Source organism: Salvelinus alpinus, chromosome 38 (assembly GCF_045679555.1).
Source record: "Salvelinus alpinus chromosome 38, SLU_Salpinus.1, whole genome shotgun sequence".
NCBI lineage: Eukaryota > Metazoa > Chordata > Actinopteri > Salmoniformes > Salmonidae > Salvelinus > Salvelinus alpinus.
Window position 1 is genome coordinate 7,957,230 of NC_092123.1, and position 18,281 is coordinate 7,975,510.

The window sequence follows — 18,281 nt, forward strand, 5'->3', positions numbered from 1 at the left end:
AAGCCACCGATGACCAGGCAGGAATGGGGTAAGTGATCCGGGTGAATAACTGTAGACAGAACAAACGGAGGTAATTTCAAGGCAAGCAAGACATACAAAACAACAAAACAAACTCTATCAAGCTGGAGGCTGATACGCTGGCACAACATACTGTTCATGGCTAACGATCCGGCAGGGAATGGATGTCAGGTCCGAGCTTATGAAGTGGAGAGGTGATGATCAGGACCAGGTGTGCAGATAGCTGATGGGATACAGGTGCGGTTAATCAGAGATCTCCCAACTAGCTACGTCGCCCGGCAACCAGACAGGGTGCGTTCCAGGACACCGGAAAAACACTCCAGGACAGAACACAGGCAAAAACAGACTCAGGAAGCGGGATTCGTGACAGAGGAATTACGATAATACTTATTTCCGCATTCAGATTTCACTGCCTTCGAGATTGTTGCGTTTGCGATTTGTGTAGCCTACACAAATGTACATTTTAACAGAGAATACTGTTCTCTGTGATTTATTTTCCCTCATCAAAGGTAAGGCAATCCATTTTTTTTTAAACAGTGGTGTTACAGCCTTTATACCAACATCCCATTTATACCAACATCCCACAAAGGGAGAAGGAAATTCACTTGAAACTTTATGCATATTAATTACCCGACGCATGAAACAAGTCACGACCGCGCTATGGAAACATGAAATGCTTTTAACATTTTATAAATGCCGACAGACAGTTTGTTTTTTTCGACATGGTGGGATCTTTTTTTTTGTGAGTCAAATTAATTATGCGAGAAATCGTCTTTATGGGCAAATAGGCTATTGGTATAGTTAATAACCATCATATCGAAGTACATTTGTTGTCACATCATGATGTGTTGTGTGCTCCTCCCACTACGACTTGGGAAAGCATACAGTTTATTAGGCAAAATAAATACATTATGACGAACTAAACAGGATTAGGGTCTGATTGTGTAAGGTGAGGAACTTGACGCTCCTTTCCAATGAATATCGAGAGTCTTATTCTGGTGACATGATGATCGATGCCATGGCTGCTGTTTGACAAATAAAACAATATCGCTCTTATCCATAACAATCTCATAATGTTGGTTGCCTACCTGCAGATATATCTGCGAGCTGTTGGCTAGAACGCATGTGCCAAGACCAGTGGGCACATTTGCTATATAACGCTAACGCGACAGGTTTTGTGACAGAACCATCAGTAGAGTTGAAAATGCGATGGAACCTCATTTAATTTGTATTTTTCATTCGGTACAGGAGAATTTAACAGCAAAAGGGATTTGTTTATGTAGACTACGTCACACGCACATGGCCTTTTATCCGCAAACAGACAGTTTGATGGAAACATCCCCTGAGAGGAAATGTCTATATTGTTTTATGCAGATTATAGAGTATTTGCATGAAAATCTGTCGCAAATTGGATGGAAACCTAGCTACTATTTGGAAATGGGGTAGAACCGTTGTGTTGAGATTGAGGTAATGGGGCAGGGAGGACAACAAGCTGATGCATGCCAGGCATATAAAGGTGAATTATTATTCATGTTGTAGCCAGGTTCCTGTTTCTATCATAGACATACATTTTCGTAATAAGTTTACTGTTATTGCTCATTGGTCTAGATGGCCCAGTGGTGCCAGCTGACCCTACTGGACCCTAATTACCAGGAACAGGTCCACCAGCTCTATGATGACTCCTTCCCCATGGACATCAGACAGTACCTCAGCAAGTGGATTGAGAGCATCGACTGGTAAGCAAGCAGGGATGAAGACTGCAGGGAGGCTGCTGTTAAATGGATATACAAAGATCTATTCTATTTGACCGGTATTCTACTGTACTCTACCCTTTTCAATTATATCTGTATTTTATTGTATTTCATCTCGTTCATCCAATCTTGATTCCCCTGTGAATCCATATCTATGTAGAGATAATGTTGCTGTTCTGAGATTGATATACAGTATGTCAATGATCCAATCCATAGGGATAATGTGGCTGTTGACGAATCCCTGGCCACTGTCCGCTTCCACGACCTCCTAGCCCATCTTGATGACCAACACAGCCGCTTCGCCCTGGAGAAAGACCTCCTGCGACAACACAACATCCGCAAGTTCAAGGGAAACCTCCAGGTGTAGTATTATCTCAGTTACATCTTTTCAGGACAGACCTTACTGCAAGTGGCCTTCCATACTTTATTGCTTGTATGTTACAGGAATTATTAATCAGAAGTTATACATTCTGTTGCTAATTTCCCCTTTTAACTCCTGAAATATATTGATTTTGAATGAGTTGTTGATGTGGAATTTATGACCCCAGTGTCAGTAAATGTTTTTTGGGTTTGTAGTAATAAAGTACCCACTTTTACAGGACCGCTTTCAGGAGGACCCTGTTTACATGGCCATGATCATCTCCAGAAACCTGAAGGAGGAGCAGAGGATTCTGGCTGCTGCCAAAAGCATAGAGGTGCCCTACATGAACTTGTTTTGACATACATTGTAATTAATAAAATCACCACACTTCTTTCTCTATCCGTGCTGTCAGATATTGTGGATGATACATAACTGTATATTGGAGCTTTAACTGTAGAGAAAAATGAACAGTATTTTCTTCTCAGACCGACAGAGAAAACACACAGACCAGCATGGTTCTGGAGAAGCAAAAGCTGGACAACAAAGTGAAAGACATGAAAAACAAGGTTCAGGTGAGTGATCATTTCCATCATATACTATATGTTGATTGTTTCCTGGTGGAACAGTTCCATCAGTGATTTGCAGTACATGTTCGTGCATGTCAGGTTTGCCATCTATCTGGTCCAACGTGTTTATGTCACTTGCTAGGAAGCGGATCAGAATGTAAAGTCTCTGGAATACCTTCAAGACGAGCATGACTTTAAGGAAAATATTCTTAAGAACAGAGGTGAGGTGTTTTATTCTCTCTGTCTGTAATATATCATCTATTTACAGGTCTGTGTTTCAAGTATGGTCAGTAAGTGAATGTTTTTCCTTCTCCCACTTTAGAACATGAAATGAACGGGCTGACACCCGAACAGCTGGAACACGAGAAGCTGCTGATTGTACAGATTTGTTTCAAGCTGAAGTTCAAGAGAAGGGTAAGAGGGGTCATGATGGGTCATGATGAGGTGAAACAGTGATATTTTACCATGACGTGCTGTGAATAAAAAAATGCAATGACAAAAAGCTTGAATAATCATGCATCAAGCACTGCTAAGAATACCATGTATCATAGTCTGTCTGAATGACTGAGAGTGTATTATCTAGTTATAACCAGCCTGCTCATATTGAAGAGTAGAGGACGGTTATAGAGTAAATAATAACTACGTATGTTGTTGTCTGCCTCCACAGGAAGTGGTTGGCCAGTTGGCGGAGGTGCTCAACATGGCCGAGGCGATCCAGTCAGACCTGATCTCAGAGGAGCTGCCTGAGTGGAAGAAGAGGCAGCAGAGCTCCTGTATTGGAGGACCACCCAACGCATGTCTGGACCAACTGCAGAACTGGTGAGGAGACTACTTCATTCTTTTGGGCATCTCTTGTCTGATCAAGCAAAAAGATGAATTTAGGAACCCAACAAAATAAAGTATTGTTCTTTTTCTGCTTCATCTTCTTCTTCTCCTGTAGGTTCACAGCGGTGGCAGAAAGCCTGCAGCAGGTGAGGCAGCAGCTGAAGGAGCTCCAGAAACTAGAGCAGAAGTACACATACGACAACGACCCAATCAAACAGCAGAAAGGCTTCCTGGAGGGGCGGGCCTTGGCACTGTTCCGGAACCTCCTTGAACAGTGAGTGACACCACACTTGTATTCCACTGTTAAAGGCCCACTCTTTGTTTTTTGCTGCCGTTTTTGATCATTTAAATTAATTATATACATTAAAGGGTTTTTCTTAGTTTTTACAATTTTTTACATTGTAGTATAATAGTGGACACATCAAAATATGGAATCGTAGTAACCAAAAAATATATTTTATATTTTCAAAATATATTTTATATTTGAGATTCTTCAAAGTAGCCCCCCTTTGCCTTGATGACAGCTTTGCACACTCTTGGCATTCTCTCAACTAGCTTCATAAGGAATGCTTTTCCAACAGTCTTGAAGGAGTTCCCACATGCTGAGCACTTGTTGGCTGCTTTTCCTTCACTCTGCAGTCCAACTCATCGCAAACCATCTCAATTGGGTTGAGGCCAGGTCATCTGAGGCAGCACTCCATCACTCTCCTTCTTGGTCAAATAGCACTTACACAGCCTGGAGGTGTGTTTCAAATCAAAACAAATTTTATTTGTCACATGCACCGAATACAACAGATCTAGACCTTACAGTGAAATGCTTACTTACAAGCCCTTAACCAACAATGCAGTTTTAATAAAAATACGTGTAAAGTAAAAAATGTATAAGTAAAAATTAAGAAATAAAAGTAACATAATTTAAGAGCAGCAGTAAAATAACAATACCGAGGCCATATACAGGGGGTATTGGTACAGAGTCAATGTGCGTTGGCACCGGTTAGTTGTGGGTAGATTTAAAAGGACTATGCATAAATAAACAGAATAGCAGCAGCTTCAAACGCACTAAGAAGGAAAAACATTTCACAAATGAACTTTTATGAAGGCACACCTGTTAATTGAAATGCATTCCAGGTGACTACCCCATGAAGCTGGTTGAGAGAATGCCAAGTGTGTGAAAAGCTGTCATCAAGGCAAAGAAAGGGTGGCTACTTTGAAGAATCTTAAATATAAAATATATTGATATGTTTAACACTTTTTTGGTTACCACATGATTCCATATGTGTTTTTTTCATAGTTATGTCTTAAGTATTATTCTACAATGTAGAAAATAGTAAAAATAAAGAAAACCCTTGAATGAGTAGGTGTGTCCAAACCTTTGACTGGTACTGTATATATTATGTATAAGCTGGAAGTAGAAACCTAAGTGTTGTTTCTATGCCTCTATACAGTATATCACCTCAAAATTCCTTGTGTCTCTGTGGTGTGTCTTAGTTCCTTGGTGGTAGAGAGACAGCCCTGTATGACCACACATCCACAGAGACCTCTGGTGCTGCAGACAAAGTTGCAGTTCACTGTGAAGCTCAGGTAAGCACAAACACAACAGCACCTACCATCTGTAGTTCCTATGGATCCTTACAGTCCCGGGTGAGTTTTAATTTGTATTTCCTCTCCTCTAGATTTCTTGTGAAGCTCCAGGAATTCAACTATCAACTCAAAGTGAAAGCTTTGTTTGACAAGTAAGTAAATTAGTGTTGTGTGTTATTTTGTCCTGCTCTTGAATTTGTGATGTGAATACATAACTATGCACATTATATTTTCTCTCCAGGGACGTTACAGAAAAGAAAGGGTTTCGTAAGTTCAACATATTGGGTACCAACACAAAAGTTATGACTATGGAGGAGTCAAATGGAAGCTTGGCTGGAGAGTTTTTACATTTGGTAAGCTAGCACCATTTCAAATGGCATACAGGGCACTAAATCTGAATGACTTTTGTCCATTTGGACCTGCACTGTCATCACTCTTTACAGCAGGGTTCCCCAACTGGTGGTCATTTTATTTATTAAAGTTGTATTTTTATTTATTTATTACTGTTAAAAACACCAGCAAATCAGCTCCGAGTGATTTTAATTTTGGAAATCTGTTCTAAAGTATTCCCATGCATATTAAATAAATATATGTGACCGTATACACACGTAAGTACGTTTGAAATGATTATGTTTTAGTCAAATATTAGATCTGTTTGTGCTTCTTGCGGTCAATTTGTAGGCTACAAATTATTTGTAATTATGCCCTGACCATCCTCTCAAGAAAATATCGGCCTGCAGCTGAATCTACAGTAGTTGATGATCCCTGCTTTACAGTTTATTCTTTGATCTCAACACAGAAACTACAAGAGCAGAGAGTGACTGGAAGAGGAAAGAAAGAGGTAAGAGACCTAAGAGCTGGTTTCTGATTGGTCTTAATGGGCTGTAATGACCATGTAATCTGTACAGTATGAATTTCATGATAACTATTAAATACATTCTGGTGCGGATTATGTTTCTCTGTCTGTCCATGTTATTCCAGGGGCCTCTCATTGTGACAGAGGAGCTGCACTGCATCTGCTTTGAGTCGGAACTCCGCCAGTCAGGTCTGGAAATCAAACTAGGGGTAAGTGATCTGAAATATAGAGATTCAGGCCTACACTCCCATTGTTATGAGGTCCAACAGCGGTCTGGCCTTATTTAATTTGACTTTGACTTTCTCTGGCCTCTGGTCCTTCTTAGACCATCTCCCTGCCCATCGTGGTCATCTCCAACGTCAGCCAGCTGCCCAGTGGCTGGGCCTCCATCCTGTGGTACAACATGCTGACCAGCGAGCCCCAGGTAGTCTTCTCTCAAGGTTCCTTCCTCCTGGGAGTTTTTCCTTGCCTTGAAGGCTTTGCTGGCTTACTGTCAAACACTTTATGACAACTTTTGATTTAAAAATGAGTTTTTAAATAAATATGATTGATTTGTTGGAACAGAATCTGGAGTTCTTCCTGAGCCCTCCTGCAGCGTCCTGGGGTCAGCTGTCTGAGGTGCTGAGCTGGCAGTTCTCCTCTGTCACCAAGAGGGGGCTCAATGAAGAGCAGCTAGGCATGCTGGCTGACAAACAACTGGGCCAGAAAGCACAGAGGAATCCTGAGGGCCTTATCCCCTGGGCCATGTTCGGTGCTGTCAAGGTAGGTTAGGATTACAGTACACAGAATATTTGGTCCCAATTTAAACAAAGTACAACTGATAAAGGATTTATATACTGTAGCAAACATAAATGCTTCATAAACACTACATAAATTATCTAAGTGTATATCATACTCTTTAAATGGTGTAGAAATGGTGATGTAACAATTCCCAACGTAGGGGGACTTGCCAAATGTGACAATGTACAATGTATGTTTATACGCCATTTATAGAATATGACATGCACATATAGATGATTTGTGAAGCATTTACAGTGCATTCGGAAAGTATTCAGACCCCTTGACTTTTTCCAAATTTTGTTGCGTTACAGCCTTATTATAAAATTGATAGAATAATTATTTTCCCCTCAATCTACACACTAATGACAAAGCAAAAACAGGTTTTTAGAGATTTTTGCAAATGTATAAAAAAATAGATATATTTACACTACCGGTCAAAAGTTTTAGAACACCTAGTCATTCGAAGGGTTTTTCTTTATTTTTACTATTTTCTGCATTGTAGAATAATAGTGAAGACATCAAAACTATGAAATAACACATATGGAATCATGTAGTAACCAAAAAAGGGTAAAACAAATCAAAATATATTTTTATTTGAGATTCTTCAAATAGCCACCCTTCGCCTTGATGACAGCTTTGCACACTCTTGGCATTTTCTCAACCAGCTTCATGAGGCACTCACCTGGAATGCATTTCAATTAACAGGTGTGTCTTCTTAAAAGTTAATTTGTGGAATTTCTTTCCTCCTTAAATGGATCGGACTGTTTTTTTCAATTTCCGCCTAAAATGACATATCCAAATCTAACTGCCTGTAGCTCAAGACATGAACCAAGGATATGCATATTCTTGATACCATTTGAAAGGAAACACTTTGAAGTTTGTGAAAATGTGAAATTAAGGTAGGAGAATATAACACGTTAGATCTGGTAAAAGATAATACATGTTCCATCATCTTTAAAGTGCCGGAGAAAGGCCAATATATTACTTAGGAGTCTAGGCACAATTTATATTTTGGCCACTAGATGGCAGCAGTGTATGTGCAAAGTTTTAGACTGATCCAATGAACACTTGCATTACTGTTCAAAATATTGTATCAAGTCTACCCAAATGTGCGAATTGGTAAATTGATACATTTCCAGTACATAACTATAGAGAACATGAGAAAATTATATGGTAATAAAATTGTTTAGTTTACACACTCACAGGAATGTAATAAATTATGGATAATTAGCTTCCCTACAGAAAATACACTAACCTTCACACATCTAGATGGGGGGGGGGTGAGACACAGCAGGGGTTCAAACTGTAGAACCCAGTTCCTACATTTGAATATCAAAATGTATTTTATCAAACAAAACTGTGCTACATTTTATCTATGGGACCCTCAGGATGACAAATCAGAGCAAGATTAATGAATGTAAGTACATTATTTACCTTCAGAGGTGAATGTATCAAACCAGTTGCGTGATAAAAGTTTGTTGTTGTGCGCTCTCCTCAAACAATAACATGGTATTTTTTCACTGGAATAGCTACTGTTAATTGGATAGTGCAGTTAGATTAACAATAATTTAAGCTTTCTGCCTTATAAGACATGTCTATGTCCTGGGAAATGTTCTTGTTACTTACAACGTCATGCTAATCACATTAGCGCACGTTAGCTCAACCGACCCATGGGGGGACACCGATCCCGTAGAGGTTAACGCGTTTGAGCCAATCAGTTGTGTTGTGACAAGATAGCCCTATTTGGTAAAAGACCAAGTACATATTATGGCAAGAACAGCTCAAATAAGCAAAGAGAAATGACAGACCATCATGACTTTAAGACATGAAGGTCAGTCAATACCGAACATTTCAAGAACTTTGAAAATTTCTTCAAACGCAGTCGCAAAAACCAACAAGCGCTATCATGGTAAGTATGCATTTCACTGTAAGGTCTACACCTGTTGTATTCGCCGCATGTGACAAATACAATTTGATTTGATTTTATGGCCTGATTCACACAGTCTCCTGTGAACAGTTGATGTTGAGATGTGTCTGTTACTTGAACTCTGTGAAGCATTTATTTGGGCTGCAATTTCTGAGGTGTGTAACTCTAATGAACTTATCCTCTACAGCAGAGGTAACTCTGGGTCTTCCTTTCCTGTGGCGGTCCTCATGAGAGCCAGTTTCATCAAAACGCTTGATAGTTTTTGTGACTGCACTTGAAGAAACTTTCAAAGTTCTTGAAATGTTCCATATTGACTGACCTTCATGTCTTAAAGTAATGGACTGTCATTTCTCTTTGCTTATTTGAGCTGTTCTTGCCATAATATGGACTTGGTCTTTTACCAAATAGGGCTATCTTCTGTATACCCCCTACCTTGTCACAACACAACTGATAGGCTCAAAAGCATGAACATCTGCTCCAGAGACTGGGGTGAAGGTTCACCTTCCAACAGGACAACGATCCTAAGCACACAGCCAAGACAACGCAGGAGTGGCTTCAGGTCAAGTCTCTGAATGTGTTATAACCAAGAAGACTCAAGGCTGTAATCGCTGCCAACGGTGCTTCAACAAAGTACTGATGGGTGCTGACTTCTAAACTTGAAAATATGAAATATCCTTATTCATGTCACTGAGTGAGAGCGAGAGGGGAATGTAGAACATTTACATTCTGTCAGAATACGTTATTGTTAGACATCAGGGATCCTATGGGAAGGAGAAGGGCCACAGTCAGTCTGGTACAAGTCAACAGGACAGCCAGGAGTTGGGGAGGAGTGAGGAATTTGTGCCGTGGTCAGGACAGATATCACTCATGTTTTGTCGAGCTTAAGAGATGTATTGGCTGTCCAGATGTGTAAGGAGGAGGCTCAGTATACGAGGAAGGTTTAAATACCAGTGCTTGTGTAAATATATGTATTGGTCTGTTCAGCTGTCTGACTCAGTGGGTGAATAAACTTGGTTTGAGCTTTACTAATCGCCCATGAGATTTGACTCTTTATTTAGATCGTAACAGTACTGAGTAAAGGGTCTCAATACTTATGTAAATGTGATATTTCAGTCTTTTTCTTTTAGATAAATTAGCAAAAACGTCTACAAACCTGTTTTTGCTTTGTCATTATTATTAAATACTTTCCGAATGCACTGTATGAATCTTATGTATGCTATATAAAGCCTTTTATAAGTTGTACATTGTTAAAATATTTACAGTTCACAAAGATATATATGAGGAGGACCTCTAGTAAGTGTTTCCTTTTGTCAACTACAGAGCCTCAGTGAGAAGAGATTTCCCTTCTGGCTGTGGATCGAAGACATCCTGGACTTCATCAAGAGACATCTGCTGTCCCTGTGGAATGATGGGTGAGTTTTTCTTTACTCTTTTTGGAATTGCACATTACAAAAGCAAATAGCTAGTGCTCTTATAGGGATGACATATTAGCTGAATAGCTACTTCTGGCACATTGACAGACATGTGTATTGTCCCTGCCTACTAAAACGAAAGTAAGTAATAAAGAAATGTTGCTTGTTCTCTCCCACTACAGTTGCATCCTGGGCTTTGTGAGTAAGGAGAGGGCAAAGGCCATGCTGACTGGGAAGTGTCCAGGGACGTTCCTGCTGCGCTTCAGTGAGAGTAGCAGAGACGGAGCCATCACATTCACTTGGGTGGAACACGACCTAAACGGTGAGGAGCACACATGGGCATTTACAACTAAAGGTGCTATATTTGAATCTGTGTTTTTTATTTTTTATTTCACCTTTATTTTAGCAGGGTGGATTCCCCCCAAAATACATTCATAAAAAAACAAGCACATTTCTCAACAAAGAGTTCCTCAACCAACAACCTGAATTGCTGAATTGCCCAAAGGGCACCAATGCATCCAACTGTAGATTATTTTCAAGATGGTTCCATAATTGAGGTGTGAATCAATTAAAAGCTGTTTTATCCTAAATCTGTAGTGACAGAAGGAATTTCAAGAGTTAACCATCCCTGTGATGGAGTATGGTATCTCATACTTCTATAGGTTAGTAACAATGTTAGGTAAATGCAGTTTTTTTTGCAAAAGGGCTTTATAAATGAACAGAATGCAATATTTTGACCAATGCGATATCAGAGCCTACTTTCTGTTAGAATGCAACGATGAATGCTAAACCTGTCGCCAGTGATATACCTGTCACCCATGTTCCACAGATAAGCCTGTATTCCATGCAGTGGAACCCTACACCAAGAAGGAGGTGTCTGGCGTCTCTCTGCCTGACATCATCCGAACCTACAAGGTGATGGCAGCTGAGAACATCCCAGAGAACCCACTCCGCTTCCTCTACCCAGACATCCCCAAAGACAAGTCCTTCGGAAAGTACTACACCAGGGCCTCCGAGGGTAAGCATCCAGCAACCTTTTTGTTTCAAATCATATATTATTTACAAGGTCTCGTGAGAAGGTCACCCGTGACTGTGAGGTAAAAAATGTATGGAATAAATAGGATTTAACCGTTATTTCCTTTTTTGTTGTTGTTTTGTTCCTGATGCTTTCCTAAATCTCTCAGATGCATTACAGACACCTCAAACCATACTTCGTTTAGATTTATTTTTGGCCATGTATGAATGTTTTATTCAATGTGTTTCTATGGGCTAAGGCCAAATTCAGTCTTTCATCAAATAATTTGTATGTATTTTATGGGAATACCTACAAGGTTCCTAAAACTCAATCAAATAGCTTAATGGTCCATCTTGTAATGGTGGTCCTCCTCCTCTTCAACCGAAAAGGAGGAGTATTGAGGGAACCAAGGCGCAGCGGGTTGTGAACACATAATATTTATTAAAGACAAGACGAAAACACGAACTTCACTATAAACTAACAAAACAACAAACGGAGTAGACAGACCTGAACGACGAACTTACATAAACACAAGAACGCACGAACAGGGAAAATAGCCTACACATAAAAATGACGATGTACAACACAAACCGAACAGTCCCGTATGGTGCGACAAACACTGACACAGGAGACAATCACCCACAAACAAACAGTGTGAACAGCCAACCTATATATGGTTCTCAATCAGAGGAAAACGTCAAACACCTGTCTCTGATTGAGAACCATATAAGGCTGATTACAAGTGACCTAAACAATGAAACACAAAACATATAATGCCCACCCCAACTCACGCCCTGACCCTCTAAACATATACAAAAATAACATAAAATAGGTCAGGAACGTGACACATCTTATGACCATAATAAAACAATTCCATATGTTAGCTTTGTAGATATCGCCTTAGACTCCTAGGGGTTCAGCTAGGAGCTGACCCGTTCGTGTTAGTCTCAGCTTTCCATAGTGGTGTGATTTTGTTTCTGGCTTAAACCGTTCGGACTTGACAGATGTTGTCGTTGGAAGAAAAACAAAGTTGGCATGCCGAAGGGACCGACTTCAAACGAGTCCCGTGAAGCTTGACGTAGACCAAAACAGCCATGAGTCTCAGCTTTCCATAATGGGGTCACTCTGCTGTAGAGCTGCCTGTTTCCACCGCAGATGGGGTAAACCGACATCATCGGCGGATGTTGTGTATTGAGACGCAGTCCATGCAAAAAACAAAAGTCTCTAGGTTAAACAGACAGATTAGTTTTCCATGCGGGCACAGACATCGACTATCGGCATATATCAAATATAAGTGTTTACAAAATAATAATAAGACATGATAGATTTCACATTATAGAATTATAGGAATTAAAAATCTAATGTTGGTCAGAAAATAGAAGTGATAAGCTTAGGCATTCTATTTCTGTTTAAAATCCCCTCAATGACCATGATGTCTGGTAAACCTTTGAGAGGTTTTGTTCATAATAAACATCCCCAATCGTCCATCTGGTCCACCATTTTGTTTTTCTGCATCAGAGCCCATGGATGTGGAGAGTCCCACCGACACAGGATACGTAAAGACCGATATCATATCAGTGTCAGAAGTGTAAGTTTACCCTTCATACGTTACATATTTCTTAATCTATAACAGGAAGACATTTTATTTGCAGTGTTCTGGTTTGGGTATAATCCATAATCTGACTTAATTGACCCTTATTTTTGCAATGTGTTTTAGTCACCCATCTAGACTGCAAGACAAGATGATGCTCATGCCGCCAGAAGTGTTTGAAGAGCTGGAAAATCGGCTAGTGCGCCAATGTTGGAGTGGAAGTCCTAAGAATATTGATAATGCTGTGGTAAGTTACATAATTTTTTTAATTTAACCTTTATTTAACTAGGCAAATCAGTTAAGAACCAATTCTTATTTTACAATGACGGCCTACCGGGGAACAGGGTTAACTGCCTTGTTCAGGGGCAGAACAACAGATTTTTACCTTGTCAGCTCCGGGATTCGATCCAGTGATCCAGGTGAGTGCAGGGTGTGGTATATTGTATATCTTAAATGAATGCCTACATTCAGATATAGATCTCTCTGTTCAGTATCACTTAGCCTTCCATTTCTTGACCAGCTGTCTGGGACAGGGATGTTGTTTCGATGTGCCAATTCGTAGGCAAGTACTCTACATTTGAGGCTACTAAGCCCATGAAACAGGTCTGCGAGATTCTTGATATGTTTAGCAAGCTCAGACTCCATGTCATCAGATATGAACTTGTGTGCCTCTGCTACTCTATAATAGCCTCTCTTTCACACCAATACATGTTAGTTTTCTTTTATATCAATGTAACTCTTCAGTGTCCTTCAATCTATTTGTCTCATCCGTTGCTGCTGCTCAAATGGACTTCTTCCCTTCTCTCACTTCTTTGGCTGCTCTCTCAAGAACCTCAAGGGGGGTTAGATCCCTGCGTGCTTTACATTTGTATACACGGCCCCACAGGGTCTGCTCTTTAACATAGAAAATGCACTCAAGTTCATATGAAGAACACTATCTAAATATATTATGCATAAAACCATTGGCTCAACTTACCCCAAGGCCATTGGCTCAACTTACCCCAAGCAAACATTTTGACTATATTAGCCTACACAGCTACAAGGATGCACTTTAATACTAGGTTTAGGACTTCATATTGTATCTTATAGTGACCCGAACTGATGTACAAAACAATCTTATAACCATCTACTTTGGTTATAAGTCAGTTTGATGGAAACGCATCCCTGAGAGGAAATGCCTATATTGTTTTATGCAGATTATAGAGTATTTGCGTGAAAATCTGTCGCAAATTGGATGGAAACCTAGTTACTGTTTGGAAATGGGGTAGAACCGTTGTGTTGAGATTGAGGTAATGGGGCAGGGAGGACAACAAGCTGATGCATGCCAGGCATATAAAGGTGAATTATTATTCATGTTGTAGCCAGGTTCCTGTTTCTATCATAGACATACATTTTCGTAATAAGTTTACTGTTATTGCTCATTGGTCTAGATGGCCCAGTGGTGCCAGCTGACCCTACTGGACCCTAATTACCAGGAGCAGGTCCACCAGCTCTATGATGACTCCTTCCCCATGGACATCAGACAGTACCTCAGCAAGTGGATTGAGAGCATCGACTGGTAAGCAAGCAGGGATGAAGACTGCAGGGAGGCTGCTGTTAAATGGATATACAAAGATCTATTCTATTTGACCGGTATTCTACTGTACTCTACCCTTTTCAATTATATCTGTATTTTATTGTATTTCATCTCGTTCATCCAATCTTGATTCCCCTGTGAATCCATATCTATGTAGAGATAATGTTGCTGTTCTGAGATTGATATACAGTATGTCAATGATCCAATCCATAGGGATAATGTGGCTGTTGACGAATCCCTGGCCACTGTCCGCTTCCACGACCTCCTAGCCCATCTTGATGACCAACACAGCCGCTTCGCCCTGGAGAAAGACCTCCCGCGACAACACAACATCCGCAAGTTCAAGAGAAACCTCCAGGTGTAGTATTATCTCAGTTACATCTTTTCAGGACAGACCTTACTGCAAGTGGCCTTCCATACTTTATTGCTTGTATGTTACAGGAATTATTAATCAGAAGTTATACATTCTGTTGCTAATTTCCCCTTTTAACTCCTGAAATATATTGATTTTGAATGAGTTGTTGATGTGGAATTTATGACCCCAGTGTCAGTAAATGTTTTTTGGGGTTTGTAGTAATAAAATACCCACTTTTACAGGACCGCTTTCAGGAGGACCCTGTTTACATGGCCATGATCATCTCCAGAAACCTGAAGGAGGAGCAGAGGATTCTGGCTGCTGCCAAAAGCATAGAGGTGCCCTACATGAACTTGTTTTGACATACATTGTAATTAATAAAATCACTACACATCTTTCTCTATCCGTGCTGTCAGATATTGTGGATGATACATAACTGTATATTGGAGCTTTAACTGTAGAGTTAAATGAACAGTATTTTCCTCTTCAGACCGACAGAGAAAACACACAGACTAGCATGGTTCTGGAGAAGCAAAAGCTGGACAACAAAGTGAAAGACATGAAAAACAAGGTTCAGGTGAGTGATAATTTCCATCATATACTATATGTTGATTGTTTCCTGGTGGAACAGTTCCATCAGTGATTTGCAGTACATGTTCGTGCATGTCAGGTTTGCCATCTATCTGATCCAACGTGTTTATGTCACTTGCTAGGAAGCGGATCAGAATGTAAAGTCTCTGGAATACCTTCAAGACGAGCATGACTTTAAGGAAAATACTCTTAAGAACAGAGGTGAGGTGTTTTATTCTCTCTGTCTGTAATATATCATCTATTTACAGGTCTGTGTTTCAAGTATGGTCAGTAAGTGAATGTTTTTCCTTCTCCCACTTTAGAACATGAAATGAACGGGCTGACACCCGAACAGCTGGAACACGAGATTGTAGAGTTGAACTTCAGCTTGAAACACATGAGAGTGGTAAGAGGGGTCATGATGGGTCATGATTAGAGGTCGACCAATTAATCGGCGAGGCCGATTTTAATTAGTGCCGATTTCAAGTTTTCATAACAATTGGTAATTGGCCTTTTTGGACGCCGATTATGGCCGATTACATTGCAATCCACGAGGAGATTGCGTGGCAGGCTGACCACCTGTTACGCGAGTGCAGCAAGGAGCCAAGGTAAGTTGCTAGCTAGCATTAAACTTATCTCATAAACGATCAATCTTCACATAAGCGGATCAGAATGTAAAGTCTCTGGAATAGTTAACTACACATGGTTTATGATATTACTAGGTTAACTAGCTTGTCCTGCGTTGCGTATAATCAAAGCCGTGCCTGTTAATTTATCATCGAATCACAGCCTACTTCAACTTCGCCAAACTGGTGATGATTTAACAAAAGCACATTTGCGAGAAATGCACAATCGTTGCACAAATATACCTAACCATAAACATCAATGCCTTCATTCAAATCAATACACAGAAGTATATTTTTTTAAACCTGCATATTTTGTTAAAATAAATACATGTTAGCAGGCACTATTAACTAGGGAAAATGTGTCACTTCTCTTGCGTTCAGTGCAAGCAGAGTCAGGGTATATGCAGCCGTTTGGCCGCACCATTTCTTCCTAACAAAGACCGTAATTAATTGGACAGAATTTTACATAATTATGACATGACATTGAAGGTTGTGCAATGTAACAGAAATATTTAGACTTAGCGTTGCCACCCGTTCGATAAAATACATAACGGTTCCGTATTTCACTGAAATAATAAACGTTTTGTTTTCGAAATGATCGTTTCTGGATTTGACCATATTAATGACCAAAGGCTTGTATTTTTGTGTGTCTATGATTTGATGTTTGATAGAGCAGTCTGACTGAGCGGTGGTAGACAACAGCAGGCTCGTAAGCATTCATTCAAACAGCACTTTACTGCGTTTGCCAGCAGCCCTTAACAATGCTTGAAGCACAGCGCTGTTTATCACTTCAAGCCTATCAACTCAAGAGATTAGGCTGGCAATACTAAAGTGCCTATTAGAACATCCAATAGTCAAAGGTATATGAAATACAAATGGTATAGAGAGAAATAGTTGACGCGTCATAATTCCGATAACTACAACCTTAAACTTCTTAACTGGGAATATTGAAGACTCGTGTTATAAGGAACCATCAGCTTTCGTATGTTCTCATGTTCTGAGCAAGGAACTTAAATGTTAGCTTTTTTATATGGCACATTTTGCACTTTTGTAACGTCTGGAGAGTGATGGGTGTGGAGTCAGACGCAGAGAGCAGAAGGTAGACAGGAAAAACGCTTTAATGTCCTTACGGCTAGTAACCAGTTAAAAACATGGGTGAAGCCCAAAACACAGGTGCAACAAACCCAAAACCATAGTTACTAAAAAACCCGGACAGCGAAAACCCAAAAGCACACAAACACCACATACGTCAAAATAACAACAAGCCCGCACAAACACCAGCGGGCTAAACGAACTTAAATAACACCCATCCCAAAACCCCAACAAGGAACAGGTGAAAACAATTAGACAAAAACAAACGAAAAGGAAAAAGGGATCGGGGGCAGCTAGTAGACCGGTGACGACGACCGCCGAGCGCCACCCGAACAGGAAGGGGAGCCACCTTCGGTGGTATTCGTGACTTTTTCTTTCTTCTCCAACACTGTTTTTGCATTATTTAAATCAAATTGAACATGTTTCATTATTTATTTGAGACTAAATAGATTTTATTTATGTATTCTATTAAGTTAAAATATAAGTGTTCATCGTTCATTCAGTATTGTTGTAATTGTCATTATTACACATTTATATATATATATATATATATAAGCTGATATATCAGCTTTTTTGGGTCCTCCAATAATCGGTATCGGTGTTGAAAAATCATAATCGGTCGACCTGTAGTCATGATGAGGTGAAACAGTGATATTTTACCATGACGTGCTGTGATTTAAAAAATGCAATGACAAAAGCATGCATGATCATGCATCAAGCACCGCTAAGAATACCATGTATCATAGTCTGTCTGAATGACTGAGAGTGTATTATCTAGTTATAACCAGCCTGCTCATATTGAAGAGTAGATGATGGTTATAGAGTAAATAATAACTACGTATGTTGTTGTCTGCCTCCACAGGAAGTGGTTGGCCAGTTGGCGGAGGTGCTCAACATGGCCGAGGCGGTCCAGTCAGACCTGATCTCAGAGGAGCTGCCTGAGTGGAAGAAGAGGCAGCAGAGCTCCTGTATTGGAGGACCACCCAACGCATGTCTGGACCAACTGCAGAACTGGTGAGGAGACTACTTCATTCTTTTGGGCATCTCTTTCTGATCAAGCAAAAAGATGAATTTAGGAACCCAACAAAATAAAGTATTGTTCTTTTTCTGCTTCATCTTCTTCTTCTCCTGTAGGTTCACAGCGGTGGCAGAAAGCCTGCAGCAGGTGAGGCAGCAGCTGAAGGAGCTCCAGGAACTAGAGCAGAAGTACACATACGACAACGACCCAATCAAACAGCAGAAAGGCTTCCTGGAGGGGCGGGCCTTGGCACTGTTCCGGAACCTCCTTGAACAGTGAGTGACACCACACTTGTATTCCACTGTTAAAGGCCCACTCTTTGTTTTTTGCTGCCGTTTTTGATCATTTAAATTAATTATAT

The 18,281-nt window shown here is 40.2% G+C and overlaps 1 protein-coding gene across 4 annotated transcripts in view; it reads left to right on the plus strand.

Annotated features, from left to right (window-relative positions):
• Window positions 1-212: 212 nt before the first annotated feature.
• The window catches only part of LOC139566190 (signal transducer and activator of transcription 1-alpha/beta-like), a 35,046-nt gene continuing 16,977 nt past the window's right edge, over window positions 213-18,281 (plus strand). For 2 of the 4 annotated variants that reach the window (XM_071387204.1, XM_071387205.1), the window contains exons 1-29: window positions 373-527; window positions 1,627-1,754; window positions 1,986-2,130; window positions 2,369-2,464; window positions 2,616-2,702; window positions 2,839-2,917; window positions 3,019-3,110; window positions 3,364-3,515; window positions 3,637-3,795; window positions 5,010-5,102; window positions 5,195-5,254; window positions 5,344-5,455; window positions 5,902-5,943; window positions 6,084-6,167; window positions 6,284-6,382; window positions 6,523-6,720; window positions 9,986-10,077; window positions 10,260-10,399; window positions 10,907-11,095; window positions 12,611-12,680; window positions 12,810-12,930; window positions 14,114-14,241; window positions 14,473-14,617; window positions 14,857-14,952; window positions 15,105-15,191; window positions 15,328-15,406; window positions 15,508-15,590; window positions 17,765-17,916; window positions 18,037-18,195. In XM_071387204.1, coding sequence (XP_071243305.1) covers window positions 1,627-1,754; window positions 1,986-2,130; window positions 2,369-2,464; window positions 2,616-2,702; window positions 2,839-2,917; window positions 3,019-3,110; window positions 3,364-3,515; window positions 3,637-3,795; window positions 5,010-5,102; window positions 5,195-5,254; window positions 5,344-5,455; window positions 5,902-5,943; window positions 6,084-6,167; window positions 6,284-6,382; window positions 6,523-6,720; window positions 9,986-10,077; window positions 10,260-10,399; window positions 10,907-11,095; window positions 12,611-12,680; window positions 12,810-12,930; window positions 14,114-14,241; window positions 14,473-14,617; window positions 14,857-14,952; window positions 15,105-15,191; window positions 15,328-15,406; window positions 15,508-15,590; window positions 17,765-17,916; window positions 18,037-18,195 — 3,167 coding nt within the window. In that variant the 5' untranslated portion in view covers window positions 373-527. Of the gene's footprint in view, window positions 528-1,626; window positions 1,755-1,985; window positions 2,131-2,368; window positions 2,465-2,615; window positions 2,703-2,838; window positions 2,918-3,018; window positions 3,111-3,363; window positions 3,516-3,636; window positions 3,796-5,009; window positions 5,103-5,194; window positions 5,255-5,343; window positions 5,456-5,901; window positions 5,944-6,083; window positions 6,168-6,283; window positions 6,383-6,522; window positions 6,721-9,985; window positions 10,078-10,259; window positions 10,400-10,906; window positions 11,096-12,610; window positions 12,681-12,809; window positions 12,931-14,113; window positions 14,242-14,472; window positions 14,618-14,856; window positions 14,953-15,104; window positions 15,192-15,327; window positions 15,407-15,507; window positions 15,591-17,764; window positions 17,917-18,036; window positions 18,196-18,281 lie in introns of all 4 variants that reach the window. The other 2 variants (XM_071387206.1, XM_071387207.1) reach the window with 2 other exon arrangements.